Source organism: Talaromyces marneffei, chromosome 6 (genome assembly GCF_009556855.1).
Source record: "Talaromyces marneffei chromosome 6, complete sequence".
Lineage (NCBI taxonomy): Eukaryota > Fungi > Ascomycota > Eurotiomycetes > Eurotiales > Trichocomaceae > Talaromyces > Talaromyces marneffei.
The window spans coordinates 2,015,302-2,030,733 of NC_072353.1; the positions used below are offsets into that span (position 1 = coordinate 2,015,302).

Consider the following 15,432-nt stretch of genomic DNA (forward strand, 5'->3'; position numbering starts at 1 on the left):
GAGATGTTTATTTATTTGTTTGTCTCAGCGAACCTTGGAAATACGAACAGCGCGGGGATGGAGGGATGCTTATCGCCGGCGCTCTTACTTCCGCAACCGGCCTGGCTAGCCCGAATTGACTCGAAGCACTCTTTTATGTCCGGTCCGGTGTCTACAACATCCAAGTCCGTCTTAGTTATTTCGGTATATGGCTTTGGGTGATATAGTGATAGAATAGCTTGGCAACCAGATATATGGCGCAAGAAGTGGATGACTGTGGCAAGATGATCGTTTATCATTTATGTAATGAGTTTTGGAGGCGCAGATGATATTCGCCACGGCTAAATATAGAAGCGTCATTGCTCAAAACGTGAAGGAAATGGGTATATCAATCAAGGCTAAATGTGCTTGTACGATGGCTGAAGGATTCGTGTATGAGAGTGACGGATCATAATGCTGGTTGATTCCAGCTATCACGATTGATCTTCATCACTGCAGATTGCTTGTGAGGAAAGGCGACTTCTCCCTCTTTGTAGAAGCCCAGCTGCATGAGATAAGATATAAGCCTGCAATCATGTTAGGTCAACCAATATATTAGGCTTAATTGAAAAGGACTCACTTTTGATTATCAACTCGAGGCTCCAGCAAAACAGTCTCCGTTCGTGGATCAGCCAGCCAACAATAATGTACCAGTGAACTGAGCCAGAGATGTACGCGATGAGAGCCACGGAACTCATCTTCACCAACCAACACATGCAATCCTCGATCATAGTTGCCGACATTATTCAAAAGCCGTCCGAAGCGGTCTTCTTTGACCCAATATATCTCAAAATACCCAAATGGCCTGCCATTCCAGCACCCAAAGACCGGAAAACTATGTCGACTATTCAAGCCCTGTTTCAAGAACCCTTCGATTTTGGATTTTGACCCTGCTTCACCCCATGCTGCATTGACGCGTGGAACGTTCATCCATTTGTGTAACAGGTCGAGGTCGGATAGTCCCGATGGACTAGGAATGGGAGGCACGACTAGAGATGATGTAGACGGTGTATGAGCATGATGCGGACCGCTCGTTTTTGCTATATTGAGTACCGGTACACGGAATGAAAGATATTGTCCTACGCTTGGGACATAGCGCACATAAAATGTCTCTCCCTGATGCGGAGCCCGTTGCCGGAGAGGGTGACGGACACCATTTGTAAAGATATATTGAGTTGGGGCCGGTGGATAATACGTTGGTAAATGGCTACTTGAATCAAAAAGTCCAGCGAGAGAATTGAGGACTTGAGACGGAGGCGGAGAATCAGTGGGCGACGCACCGCCTTCGGCGATCCGAAGACTCTCCAGGCTTGGAGAAGCAGGCCGAGATCCGAATGGCGAAGTGAGGGGAGACAGCGAACCAGCATTCACCGGCACAACATTCGTCGGTGTCTGTGTATAGACGAAAATCCGAGGATCTAACTGCCAAAAGCTTCGACGACTCGTAAACATCCTCGGGCCATTGATCGGATTTCGAACCTCAAGTGACTCTGTGCCCACTGACGAATCTTCATTCGAAATTAGGCCCATACGCTCTAGCTTCTGTAGTAGATTCCTGCCCTTGAAGATGCCTTCTCTTTTGATATTCACCCGCCACTCGCCTTTGGGCCTGCCTGACTCAGCTGTGTTTGCTGAAGCTTCGGTTATGAGATGTAGATCTGGCTCTGGTTCATGAAAGTACCACCAAAGCGTAGCCCAAAGCATCATAGCAATCTGGCGGGAAGGTGACACAGGAGTTTTGAAGTCACTGGGGCTGTTTATAGATGAAATGAATATGCAATCGTTTTGTAGTGTTGGTTTCCTGAAGGTAGAAATGCGGACTTTTGGCTCTACTGCAGTTGCTGCGTCTACAGTGGTGCCATGGCTGTCGTGCGGCTGATGCTTGTCATCTTCATGGCCCTCCTCAATCAACTTCTCGGTATGAATTACAACAGTCCATCCTGGAGGAAGTGCTGTGTTATGAAGGTAGACATCTGTTTCTTTAAAGGTTACTCCTCCAAAGACTGGCGTCACTGAGAACGTGTGTCCGTTGGGTAGATGGCACGTTGAAGACGGCATTCTGCCTTTCAGCCCGGCTCTTGACTTATTGACTTCTGTATATGCAGAAGAAATAGGAGAAGTAATTCAATGGAAAATGAAAGTGAGAGTAAAAAGTCGTTCTTGTCTTGCATCAGACAATCAAATCAGTGACGTTGAGGCTAGTCCTGATTCGGAACGAGGGGCTACTCCCGCTTTCAACCTTATCTTATGTGCCTGAGGCATCGCTCCGTATACCAGATATTCTATACTCACATTATCTTCGTTTCTACGTTCAAGTCTCATCTAGATAAATAAAGTCTCCTTCGTGTGCATCTCTTATCTATGTACAGTATAATACTTCATCAAATCACAAGACGGTTACAGTGCGTTGGAGTAGAGTATGCAACCACCACCCTGAACAACTACCCACCATACCCGATGATCTAGCCCTAACTCCCTCGCCTTCTCCAGCATCGTGTGACCAGCTCATGCCACACACGGGTTTTGAGTTTGAACTACAAGATATTTGCCTTGTTCAGGAGTCTTTTCATGTATATTATTGCCACAGATCATATGCTAATCAATATAAGTACCTATGATTATATACCACCCAAGGCTGTGTCTGTGTCACACGACAACTCCTGAAGTACCAATACGGTGATCTCCCAATACGGTATACTCCTATCTACTCCAGGACCACTCATAAATCAAAGCCAATGGTTCATTCATATTGATTAAAGATGTATTAGCATATTCAAACATGTGTAAAATTTTGCAACATCCAACATCCAACATCCAAGAACTCCAAAGTTCAGCGAAAAAGGAAAGCATTGATCATCACTTCTCATACACCACATATCAATGGAGACGTAATGGAAGTAACGCCATAAGCCAAAAACGTAATAAACAGTTCGGAAATTTTGAGAAAATAAACAGATAAGAGAAAAAAAACGCCATGCCATGCCGGATGCAGTGTATGAAAGTAAAAACGAAAAGAAAATGGGTATAAAGCCTTTCCCTTCCTGACAGATAATGGGGTAAGTATACTCCTGTAGTCTTCCAAATGCTTATAGATAAATAACTCCATGGATGAGACGTGACAAAGGAAATAAATTGAAAAGAAAATGCGAGAACCAGCTCGGTCAGTTTCCATTGAGAGTAGTAAGTGTTTAGGTGGCATTGCGAGAGATGCGATAGGCACCGGCGGCAGAAGCAAGGAATCGAGCCATCAGACCACCGCCTGAACCTCCCAAGCTGTTGCTAGTCTTGATCTTCTTGCTTGGCTGTTGATTCATTGCTGGCATTGAGGGATGTTGTTTGGGTAGAGACTTCATGGGCTGGACGTTGACGTTGACATAGCTATAATTGAGCGCTGAGCTGGCCGGGCTTGTGCTTCCGTCGACGACCATTACCTCGTCCACTGACGATGAGCAAGTACTAACACTGCCAGGTGTGCTGCGCACACTAGGCGCAACGCTGGAAGATCGAGATGATGGGGCCAGGGAGTTGCTGGTTTCCGTACGCGACAGGGCGGGGACATCCTTGACGGAGGGAGGAGAGATTGAGCGGTTGGCACTGCGGTAGGGTGAAGCAAGGCGACGAGGATACGGGCTGTATCGATCACTATCCTCAACCATGGCCAACGGAGAGTTGCGGCTGACAGCGTGTGGTTGTTGTTGCTGAATGGTGGAGGTAGTGAGGTACTGCGATCTCCGTTGAGATAAAGAGCCAACTTCTCCCCGCATTTCCTGCTTCTGACGGCGAAGGCGAGCGGCTAGAGACTCGGCAGAGGCGTTCAATCGCCACCAGTCATGGTGATGCTGTTGAGCCATAGCTTCCTTTTGCTCGGCGATTTCATACTGTCTGCGGATGGGAGCAAGGAAAGGTTCGAAATGCTCAAACAAATCTTCCTCGTTGATGCGAGTGTCCCAGTCGAGAAGGAACAGCAATTGTCGCTCCATTAGGTTGACCTCGGCCAAGGAGAAGCCAAATCCTGGGTAACCTCGCACAGCGGTGTAACGTGCCCAGTGCTTGTTCTTCGGACTCGAATCATTCAAGTTCTTGGCGGCCAGAATCAAGGATGCTAAAAAGATACGATGAACGGTGCATCGCATGCCCTTGGCCACAGGTGGTAATCGAGCGCGGAGACGAGCAAGAAAGACTAGTGAAGTCATCAAGGTCGGCACCTGGACCTGTGATCGGTGAACGATCGACGAGATAAAGACTTCCAATGGTGGGAGAGGTGGAAGTGTGTCAGCAGGGTCCAAGGGGGGAGTGCTGGGTGGTGTGGGTTGCCCATGTTGGTTCATGGATGAAGCGGTCACATGGCCTTCGCAACGGATGACTTTCGAAGCCTGTAGAGCAAGGTGGCTGATCATTTCCCGTGATACGGGGAGCATCACAAACTCATTCAAAGCGTCTCTGTTGAACGATTGCATCTTGCTGTTGAGGCTGGAGTTCATGTGTTCCATGGTGACTCGAGACGGTAGCGGGTTAGGGCTAACTAGTTAGACGAGGATGGAGATAGATGAACGAGACGGTCGAGGTATTTGAATATTTTCTTTCGAGACTTTTCCAACCTGGCTAGCAGAGAAAGGAATAGAATCCAAGAAAATAAAAATACAAAGCAAAAGTATAGTCCAGAGATACCCAATTCAGAAAGGTGGAATTCCGGAGTTGTGGTATCGAGGTGAGGGTTGCTGGTCGAAGATCTTACCAACGCAGCGACTAGTGAACAAGGGCGACGAAATGAGATCGAATGTCGAACGAGAGAAAGTCGAATAGTATATTAAATTGGACCAGGGTTGCTGCGAGATCCTGCCCAGCAAAGCAATTAATCTGTAGTTCAAGAATGTGGCTCAAATTGTCGATGTTGTCATGTCAACCTTTTTGAACAAGGGCGTTATCGATAATTGTTCAGTCGTCACTACCGAGAACCGAGAGCCATTTAAAAAAATATATATATTATATTAATTGATGACGGCGCTAATCGATTTATGATGCTGTCGATCGTTGCACTGAGACAAAAATGTCGGAGTATGCCTGTGGTCGGTATTCGTGGGGGCTGCAGTTACAGCAGCTTTTAGCCTTTGAATGTAGATGGATGATACCGTAGGATGCAATGGGTGGATGGAGTAAAAGCAGAAAAAAAAAAGATCGATAAGAGAGGACGAGGTATTCTTAATATGAAGATGGAATAGTTAGCAAAAGGATAAAGAGAGAGAAACAACTAGTAGACAGTATTATTGATTAGATGAGAGAAGGTGTGTGCATGTGAATGGACCTCGTGAAAAAATGTGAGGTCGTAGGCAAGTAGTTATATGCACTGGATGCCACACATCATCGCCAGTCACTCATACATACTATGTAGGCAGTATGCAGGATGTATGATCCTCAGCCCAATCGAGGGAGGGCGCTTGGTGGCTGCCGGCCAACGCTGCAAGGACAACTACGAACCAGTTGTTCACTGTGGAGAGGCCGAACTCCAACAGAGCCAAATGGGTCGCGGCAGGGGGGTTGGCAAGAGTATTTTGCCAGGGAAAGCACTAAAGTCAACATGCCTGCGTTTCCTGGGCAGATCCAAAGGACTGCAGGAGGCGCCCAGTTCTATCTTTGTAGCGCGACACTTCTCTGGAAGGACATCCTGCGACGCGATTCGTGGAGGGGCAAGGGTTCTGGGAGTCATCGAGGGACGACGGAAATAGGGTCCTGCCCCATTGCGCGCGGTCTTCTACTCGTAGTAAAACACAGTGGAAATATCGGAAACAAGCTAAGGAGAGCACTATGGTGTTGTATGAGCTAGTGATTCGCTAGAATGGCTTGAGGGCAAATGTGTTTCCAATTTAGGGCACAGCGGCTTCTGCAGCCAATAGTGGACGGCGTGGGCCCCCTGATGGCCATCACCCGCGACGCTTTAGTTAAGTGTCTGTGCCATGGGTATGCGAGGAGTCTCATTCTGTATCCAGGTCATTTTTACTTGCTCTGCACTTTACTTATCGAGACAGTAGAGAACAGGTCATTGTGTATACCGACTGTGTACAAAGAAGCAATCCTCCGAATGGCACCGTGGTAACACTGCACACTGGCTTGGCATCCCCAGACTATTTCTGCTTTTAGTTTAAGAAACAAAGGGATCTCCCGAGTCGGAATGCATTTATTGATTCACCGGGTAGCCTAGGTTCTCACTATGCTTTTGTAAAGGAGCAAAAGAACACGATCCTTTGACGCGAACCGTTGCATTGTTTGACTCTGGCTTGGTGATGCTTACCCCGAAGAATCTTTGTTGGTACCATCGTAGCCAACCATCGTGGGGCTGAAGGGCAACTCTCTGATCTTCAGGGCATGTGTTCACTGCATGAAACAAATTTATAAAACATTCAATATGTAAATTGATGTCATCTCCAATCCTTCTCGGACTTTGTTGGATAGGCCTGAGTAGCCGCTGGGTAGGGGTTTGTAACTAGGTAGCATAGCCCCCAACCCCAGGTCACGGAAGGGGCCCTTTCTGACATGTGATGATCCGATGATCTGAGGCCGTTCATTATAGTGTTTATACTACTACTCCAGTACTACTTTGTCGTGGTATGCACACGCATACAATGGTGGTGGTTGCTTCAATAAATCTCAACCCTGCTACGATGCGGTGATACGTAGTAAGCCATCGCTTTGTGGCGTGACCAGAGTCACTCGACAAGACCTCACGTACAATATGATATGGCGACAACCACTTTAAGCTTACTTCCCTTTTCCACGCTGCAGGCCTTCGGTCGCATACCTGGATACGCACCTAGATACGCACCTAGATACGCACCTAGATAGGGAAGTCCTGATGGGGGGTAAATGGGCATGACCACCTTGCCTGTTGGGGAATCCGCGCTCCTTCATTCATATCATACCCTTCATACTCAGCAACCTGCAAACCTTCAAAAATGATCAATATTCTCAATCCTTGAGATCCTGAAATCCTCTAGGTAACAATGTTTCATGTTCCTCGCGCTCAACAGGAGCTGGACCTGGGAAAGGCGCCAGAATGCAATCGTCTGGCTATTCATAGCGATGCTAACCCTGGACATCTGATGGAACCGCCGGGCGCTACGAGAAACACTCGACTTGGGCGGCGTCAACGTCAAGGCCTGGATTGAGGCCAGAGTTAAAAATAAAAAGGAGATCGCCAACAGGAGAAGAACGGGGTCTATGTGCAGCGGCTAACTAGGACTGAATAGGTAAGTTCATTATACAGTCTCTCTGGTTGGTCAGATGCAGAATCTTAGATTATTTTTAGTTGACTTCCATCTCGATTCTTCAGAGCTGTACTCCGTACTTCCTCGGCGCTTTTGATAGAAAGGTGCTAGTAGAATGTAAGCTCAAGCTCTTAAGTGTGCGGTCCTTCCGTTCAGTCGAAGTTGGTGAAGGTAGTGAGTACACTGTATTGAGCTTACGACTGGAGAGATGTGCCTACACTACGGTATGAGGTACTGTACCGGACTCCGTACTCCAGAACGAATTGAATTTCAAGTCGGCATGGCCATTGGCACTCGGAGAAGCCTTCGATAGCATCTCAACTCGTTCATCCGGACTGAGTGTACTGTTGGTTTTATCCCCAGTATTTCGGAGTGGTGTGAGCATTTAACTCACAGTGCCGGCCCCGATAGCTGAAACCTAGTCCTCTTTAGGACTAGCGGCATCTCCTTTATCTATCAACGCGAGATTTTCCCCAGGCAGGATTCAGGAACAAACAACTTAAATTTGAGTTGTGTTCCCGGGGGTATCTTCAATTGCCAATCCTCAACACACAATTGGAGAGTCAATTGCAATATTGACACCTTAAGCAGCAAGTTATCCGTTCAATCGCCAAATCTCCGCTCCAATGGCAAAGACAAACAATGCCTCCTCGCGAGGCTGCTGCTGCACCTCCACTTTGAAAGTCCTCGCTGTGCTGCTTGCCGTTTTCGCCTCTCTATTCTACTACCTTGAACAACATCTCGAATCATTCTACATCTTCGATCCGGCCCATTTGCATGATCTTTCTCAGCGCGCCATCGCGGCGCATGGAAACGACACGCGCGCCGTGGTCAAATATATTGTTGGCGAATTGGATGAGAAACTCGACGGAAAGCACCTGAACTTTGAGGAGGAGTGGGTGTTTAACAACGCTGGCGGTGCCATGGGTGCCATGTACATTATTCACGCCAGTGAGTTTTACATCATGTCTGTTTGATCGAGTCGGAACTGACGTTTGCTCCAGGTATCACCGAGTACTTGATCATTTTCGGTTCGTGGTTTCCCCCTTATTACCCCCATCTCGATCCCAGTCTAATAGTCTTTAGGAACTGCAATCGGCACCGAAGGACACACCGGCCGCCACACCGCAGACGACTACTTCCACATCCTCCAAGGCACTCAACTAGCCTACGTCCCCGGCGAATACGAGCCCGAAGTCTACCCCCAAGGAAGCGTACACCACTTGCGTCGCGGCGACGTCAAGCAATACAAGATGGATGAATCATGCTTCGCGCTTGAATATGCCCGTGGCTGGATCCCTCCTATGCTTGGATTTGGATATGCCGATACCTTCACGTCGACCCTTGACTTTCCTACGTTGTGGGCTACGACCAGGATAACTGGTCGTGAGATGATTGGCAATTTGTTGCAGGGCAAGATTTAGATTTGAGAGCAGTTTGCTTGTATGTATGGTATAATGTTGTTGTTTGTATTATAAAAGTTACATATATTACATAGAAGGGTCGATTATCCAGTACGATGAACCCATTACATATACTAAGTTAATAGTTATATTCTTGATTACCATGACAAAACCCCCCCTTCTTGTCACATTTCTACTGCATTTTCTTGCATTTCCGATGCATCCTCAGGAATGTGACATGGCCATGCAAAAGCTTACTCGCATATATTAATTGAACAGTGTGGATCTTCCATACATAAGCCCCTATTACCGGTAACTATACATATAGAGCCGACCTTCCCCGTATGTATAGGCGGGTATATGCATCAATTAACGAACAAGAATCTGACCATTGTCTGGGGGGAAATAAGAGATTATGTGCCAATGCATCGGTACATATATTGATTGAATTTCGCGTTCAGCCACATTCGGAACTTCAGTGGTTGCTCTGGTTTTGAAGCAAGGGGTTGGGGGGAGATTTTGTTCCGATAAGGTCCACATTTGTATGGATTATGGATTATGGAATGGATGTGGTCAGGATCCTGAGGAGGTATTCTGGAGACAATGTTCATTGTCTTCAAGATGATTATTGTCTAAGCATGTCTCTGATTCGAATGAGAATTGATGCGGTTATACTGTGGTAATGCGAAGGAGGTCTCCACTCATCATCTACCTAAGCACTAAGTAACTACTTGTTATAAGGCTGAAGCTTAAGGTTGCAACAAACGTTTGTTTAAATGGACCAAATAATAAACTACTTGATGTATAACATCGCCTCCACCTGTCCACTGTGTCGGATAATATCATCTTCATCTCAGATCGAGAGTCTAATGGTTCTCCTATACTCCGTATTTCCCCCTATGCAGATCTCGGAATTCAGCAGAAGATCGTAAAAATGGTGGATTGGTCAAACGCCAAATCGATGGTCTGAGTTTATCTGGTAGTAAGATGAGAAATGAGACTCGTCGATTGTCACGTTGTGGAACAGAGGATCTTCAATGTTCCCCATCCAAGTATGAGAAGAGGTTTGCGCAAACTTGCAATGCTACAGATGTAACATTTTTCAGCCTTTTTGGTGTTGCCTGGCTTATCAAGGTAGCCCGTACAAAGCAATTGCTCCGCCAGAGGTGATATCTAGACTTGGTGAGGTTTCTTAGGAGATATATATATTGACCCCCCCCCCTTCCATGAGGCTCTAGGTCAACCAATGTGAGAGGTATATCAATACCTAGGTACGTGGTGCAGACGAGTAAAAATGAGTTATTTGTAGATGGCAGCTAATAGACAGTAGATAATGCAGGACGAAACCACAGGAAGACCCTCATGATGTTGCATTGTTTCTTACAAGCATCAACTTAGGGCATCTCACAACCCTAACCCTGGCGGGATAAATCCGCGCTTTGCCGTATACAACCTAGCGTTCCTTAAAACAGAGTGGGGTCAAGGGCAATCTTATCATTTCAATTTTTGGATTTCATTTAGGCATCATTTTCTCTCGATAAGCAGAATAGCAACAAACGAAACAAAATGGCGCCAACTCTCTGCTTCAATTGCCAGGCGTCACGAGCCGTGATCATACGGCCCAAAAATCGCCACAAGCTTTGCAAAGCCTGCTTTATTGAAATCTTCGAAACCGAAATCCACGAAACCATCGTCTCAACCTCTCTCTTCAAGCGCGGGGAACGAATCGCCATCGGCGCCAGTGGCGGGAAAGATAGTACCGTGTTAGCATCTGTTATGAAGACGCTCAACGAGCGTTATGATTATGGACTGAATCTTGTGCTATTGTCGATCGACGAAGGCATCAAGGGTTACCGAGATGACAGTCTAGAGACTGTCAAGCGCAATGCGGAGCAATACGAAATGCCTCTCGAGATCGTCGGATATGATGAATTATACGGTTGGACAATGGACCAAGTTGTGGCACAAGTCGGCAAGAAGGGAAACTGTACATACTGTGGCGTCTTTCGACGACAGGCTCTCGACCGAGGCGCGGCGCGTTTGGGTATTAAGCATATCGTCACGGGCCATAATGCAGACGACGTCGCAGAAACCGTGATGATGAATCTGTTACGTGGCGACCTACCGCGTTTGTCGAGGGGTACGAGTATCGTTACGGGTCAAGACAGCACGGATATGAAGCGTAGCAAGCCGCTCAAATATGCATACGAGAAGGAGATTGTGCTGTATGCGCACCATAAGAAATTGGATTATTTCAGTACAGAGTGCATATACTCGCCAGAGGCATTCCGCGGGAGTGCACGAACGCTTATCAAAGATCTCGAGAAGATCCGACCGAGTTCTATACTCGATATTGTGCGGAGTGGTGAAGATATGGCGCTGTTAGTACCATCTGAAGTCAGCAGCAACGGGAAAGCGCAGGCTGCTGCTGCCGCTGATGCGGATGATTATTCGGCTGGTGGATGTGGTAACCATAACGGCCGGTCTAATGGTGGTGAAATGGCAGCGATGGAAAAGCAACTTGCGGCAAACGAGGCTGCCGAGGATCATGAAATTGAGATAACGCTGCCGACCGTCAATGATTCTAAAAAGACCAAGAAGCCAGCACAGGTGCAGGTCAAAGGAAAGACTATCAGAGCTCAGGTTATTGGCAAGTGCGAGCGTTGTGGATACATTTCGAGCCAGAAGGTTTGCAAGGCGTGCACGTTGCTGGATGGTCTGAACAAGAATAGACCCAAGACTTCGATTGAGGTTGGATATGAGGAGGAAGAGAGTAGTTCGACGTTGATGCGCCAGATGGAGAGTGTTCAATTGACATCGGGTTGAACATCGGTCTGTTGTATATGAATAGATATCGCTGGCTTATTCATCTCACAATGTCTAGCCACTGCTCCATCACCCTCGCGACGCCTTGGAAATTGGCGATGCTGGCATACAGGCGCCATCACCACAAGAACAGGACAGCCAAGCCAGCGCAGCCACACTGGGAACAACGTCCTTCTGAGCGACCAAGGCTTCATCGCTTCACTAGCTCAAGCCTATCATCTATAATTCGATCCGTCAGTAATACGCATTGGAATTAAGTAGGTCAAGCCCAATACCTGTTGATTAGGCAGAATCTACACCCTTCTTAGTAGTATATACAATATCATACACGAATAGAATACATCCATATCGCCGCCATTTGTTCCCAAGAGCCTGTATACTCGTAGGGTCCATTTCAACTCCATGTACCTTAATCAATCCACCACCGCTCTAACGTGAGTCTACCGAGCTTCACCCTCCTCATTCTTCGTTCTCTCAAGTATCTCCTCCTCCTTCGACGTCTGAAAACCATTTTCAATGGGCAGATCCATCCCCACCCTCCTCGCCGTCAATCTCACTCTCTCTTCCTGATCCATATCCATGCCCGGGTTATATCTCGCCACCAATGTAGCATACATTCTCTGCGCTTTTGCGTATTGCACGAATTGTTCCGCTTGTTGGATTGATGATAATGTCGGCGAGGATGATTGTTCGAATTGTGTGCGGAAGCGTCGTTTTAATGCATTTGAGGGTGTGGATGACGAGAGTGAGATGTGTCGACGGGGGAGTTCGCGGAGAAGAGCGCGGTAGAGGTGACGGGCTCGGAGGGGGAGATCTGTTGCCATTTTTGGTTTTGTTTCTTTTTCCTTTTTTTCTTCACCCCTGTTGTATGTTTTAGGTCTGATGGAATGGTCCGTCGGTAGTGAAGGAAAATGGTTGAGTTTGATTTGTTTCGTTGTGAAAGATCCAAAAGTTCACCGAGGAAAGATTTAAAGTTGAGACCAAAAGACGGTACGTACCTAATATGGTGCCTCAGGCCGCCGTCATACTATGCCTATTCCCGACCAATCACATACATTTATTCTCCTACGAGCACTTGAGCAATTGTTCCGTTCAGATGATTGCAAAGATTTCGAATACAATATATCTTCGAGTATATTCCTTGATCCATGCTTTTTCAATGTATAACCGCTCAAATGTAATATGTCCAAAAACGTTGGATGGAAAACACAAATAGTATATGGTATGTAGCTACAGACAACCAAACCAGGCATAAAACAACAGCATAACAAGGGGGTATGATGGATATTATATAATCATGAAAGCATGAAGCATGGGATTAGAACGACGTGAAATTCGGTGGCAGGAGTAGGAAAAGGGAAAGGTAGTTCTAGTGGTATTATTATGTACGCGGATGAATAGACGAGGCGAGCATGATATGAGCTTGTGTAGAAGATCAAGGTCGTAGCCATCGATGCGCCCAAGGCTTGGTTCTGTCGATTGCACCTCCAGCAGGTTCGACTTGTACGCTTCGAGTATATAGTTCCTGAAGATGACATATTAGCGACGCTTTCATCTCAAGGAGGGGAAGAATGGAGACAAACCTCTTCATCAAACATCTTAGCGTCTAGGACCAACTGTTGCACTTCCTCATTCTTCTGAATATAAGGGTACGGCGTGCGTTGACTGCGTTGAATAGCAAGGACCACATCGCCCATAATTTCAAACTTCTTCCAATTGATGCGATCCTTGTTATCGCCGACAAATGTCTTGTTGCCTTCTTCTGCAGATACTAGGTCGCGCCGATGAAGTGGTAGGAATGGAATGCGCTCTCCAAACGAATTGTCCCACGCCAGACGATATGCAAAGTGACTCTTTTGCGTGCCCATCAAAATCACAAGTCGTAGGAAATCTTTTTGTACTGATAGTGGTATTAATTCTCTTGTTTGTGCTAGTCGTTGTACCGGCGTGCCGTTGATGCCTGCCAGGACAGCGCCTAAAGAGTTATAATTATTCAGACGGCGAAGCCTCAATGCAATATTCATAAACTTCTCCATGGCCTTTGCTCGATGTTTGGCCTTGTCTCGAAGCAATATCATATTCGCTACGAGAAATGCGAGATGGTTGAACTCTTGAATCATACGATTCACATTCTGCAAAGACTTCGAGTTCCCCTTCTCAGCCCCAGATAGACTGACGTGGCGTACAAGATCTCGAGGTCTGAAAGAGGTAAACATCGCCCAGTCAATGCGAGTAAGCTCTCGAGCAAAGTCGTCATCTGGGATCTCCATGAATTGCCGCCATTGTATTTTACTAAGGACATATCGAGAAGTGAGTTCCAGACTCATTGCCTCTCGCTGTGCATTCTCTAACGCTAGCATAGCCGAAGACGCTTGTGTAATGGTCGAGGCCGATCTGCCGGTACTGGAGGATAATGTACCCGAGTCCCTCGATGAGTCGTTCGTCGGCTCGTCAGACAAATCTAAAGAACTGATATTATTGAGCACATTCTCCGAGAACGAGGAGTGCATAAAAGAAGTTGATGGCGACAAGTGCGATGATCCAGTACCCTCGGATGATTCGCCGTCTTCTCCATCTCGGAATGGCCAGCCAAGGTCGTCATCTTCTACCCGTAGTTCCAAATGTAGGCTGATTTCCTTCGCGGCGAACATGTACACATGACTCTCTTCAATGGAGTTGACAAAATCGACTAATCTCTGACGTGTTTTAGGATGCGCGAAATCTTCTGGGTATTCCGAAGCCCATTGGGCAATCACTTGAAGGAGCCGCAATTGTTCAGAAGCTCGAGTCAACTGAGGTAAATCGCTTCGTTCGGTATTTTCGAATCGAGTAATGAGAGCATTAAGTAAGGTCGACGGGGCGGCGAATTTCCGGTATAGACATAGGAATATAGCACTAAACTTGGCGTCCTGTTTCGACATGGGCAACGCGATGAGTCGCTCAATCAATTCTTCAAAGGTGACTCCGGGGTCACTCGGGGCCGTCGTCTCGTATATGCGTTTCTCGGGAACATTTTCCGAACTGGCCGGTCTGCTTCGGACCCCATCATCGGTCTCCTCTTCCATATCCAAAAACGAACTGAATGCATCTGCTGATCCGGCACTGTGACGCCAAGTTGTCCGCAGATTGCTCTGGCGCCGAGGGGAATTGCTCGAGATGCTGGGGGAGGAAGGTCTGCGAGATGCGGCGGCGGCAGCAGAGTTCATCCGTGTTCCAGACGGAGGGGTGTTTGGTCGCACTGGTTGTGAGTTACTGCGGCCATTTCTGGAACCGGGGACATTGAGAGCCACGGTGGTAGGCTGTTCTGTCGTCGATGGGGACGCGGTTGGCAACCGGTCCCGCCGACTTCAACGAGGCGGTAAGAAAAATTGGATCGTCGGTGCTTTTGGCTTTTGAAAAACGGAGTCTGTCTGACTGATGTGTCAAGCTGTTGCTATTATTGAGTACCCAGTTACCTAGGCCAGCTAGCAGTGGCGAGTTGTGCGGGTCAACATGTAATGAGGAATGGAGTATGGGAGGCAATAACAGAAGAAATGCCACATCTGTCGAGACTTGCGTGTTCTCGAGGTACTTGTCGAGTACACTCTGGAAAAAGGCAATGGTCAGAAGTATATATTATTTAGTCCCGACCGAGTGGATCGCAAAAATAGGAGGAGCTGGCGTGGTGCGACGCTTCGTGACTTTTAACGTTGAGTCTCAGCGGCCCAGGTAGGCTAGTCCGGCCCCTAACCAAGCTAGCGAGCCACAGAGACGGACAACCCCCCCGGCCTTCTTTTGGCTCCCTCAGACTGTCTCAGTCTGACAGTCCACCGCAGTAGCATTTCTTACTGGCGAGAATATGCGCTGGGCTGTCAGCATCCGGATTCTCCTGTGTCGGAAAGAAGGACCCTTTGTTCCATCGCCAGGCTACCTACTAATATTATGCT

The 15,432-nt window shown here is 47.3% G+C and overlaps 6 protein-coding genes across 6 annotated transcripts; 2 read left to right on the top strand and 4 right to left on the bottom strand.

The window, feature by feature from the left end:
* Window positions 1-427: 427 nt before the first annotated feature.
* On the bottom strand, window positions 428-2,076 carry EYB26_008235 (uncharacterized protein; the record flags this gene model as incomplete). The annotated part of the gene is made up of 2 exons (XM_054267491.1): window positions 428-545; window positions 599-2,076. 2 exons carry the CDS (start codon window positions 2,074-2,076, stop codon window positions 428-430), a joined length of 1,596 nt encoding a protein of 531 aa, XP_054123466.1.
* Window positions 2,077-3,206: 1,130 nt separating this feature from the next.
* Window positions 3,207-4,508, bottom strand: EYB26_008236 (uncharacterized protein; the record flags this gene model as incomplete). The annotated part of the gene is made up of 1 exon (XM_054267492.1): window positions 3,207-4,508. The coding sequence occupies one exon, from the start codon at window positions 4,506-4,508 to the stop codon at window positions 3,207-3,209; it is 1,302 nt and encodes a 433-aa protein (XP_054123467.1).
* A 3,395-nt stretch (window positions 4,509-7,903) lies between these two features.
* Window positions 7,904-8,701, top strand: EYB26_008237 (uncharacterized protein; the record flags this gene model as incomplete). The annotated part of the gene is made up of 3 exons (XM_054267493.1): window positions 7,904-8,228; window positions 8,282-8,308; window positions 8,364-8,701. The coding sequence occupies 3 exons, from the start codon at window positions 7,904-7,906 to the stop codon at window positions 8,699-8,701; spliced, it is 690 nt and encodes a 229-aa protein (XP_054123468.1).
* A 1,545-nt stretch (window positions 8,702-10,246) lies between these two features.
* Window positions 10,247-11,506, top strand: EYB26_008238 (uncharacterized protein; the record flags this gene model as incomplete). The annotated part of the gene is made up of 2 exons (XM_054267494.1): window positions 10,247-10,808; window positions 10,862-10,866. The coding sequence occupies 2 exons, from the start codon at window positions 10,247-10,249 to the stop codon at window positions 10,864-10,866; spliced, it is 567 nt and encodes a 188-aa protein (XP_054123469.1).
* Window positions 11,507-11,946: 440 nt separating this feature from the next.
* On the bottom strand, window positions 11,947-12,330 carry EYB26_008239 (uncharacterized protein; the record flags this gene model as incomplete). Its single annotated transcript, XM_054267495.1, has 1 exon — window positions 11,947-12,330. The coding sequence occupies one exon, from the start codon at window positions 12,328-12,330 to the stop codon at window positions 11,947-11,949; it is 384 nt and encodes a 127-aa protein (XP_054123470.1).
* A 611-nt stretch (window positions 12,331-12,941) lies between these two features.
* On the bottom strand, window positions 12,942-14,712 carry EYB26_008240 (uncharacterized protein; the record flags this gene model as incomplete). Its single annotated transcript, XM_054267496.1, has 2 exons — window positions 12,942-13,031; window positions 13,090-14,712. The coding sequence occupies 2 exons, from the start codon at window positions 14,710-14,712 to the stop codon at window positions 12,942-12,944; spliced, it is 1,713 nt and encodes a 570-aa protein (XP_054123471.1).
* Window positions 14,713-15,432: the final 720 nt, after the last annotated feature.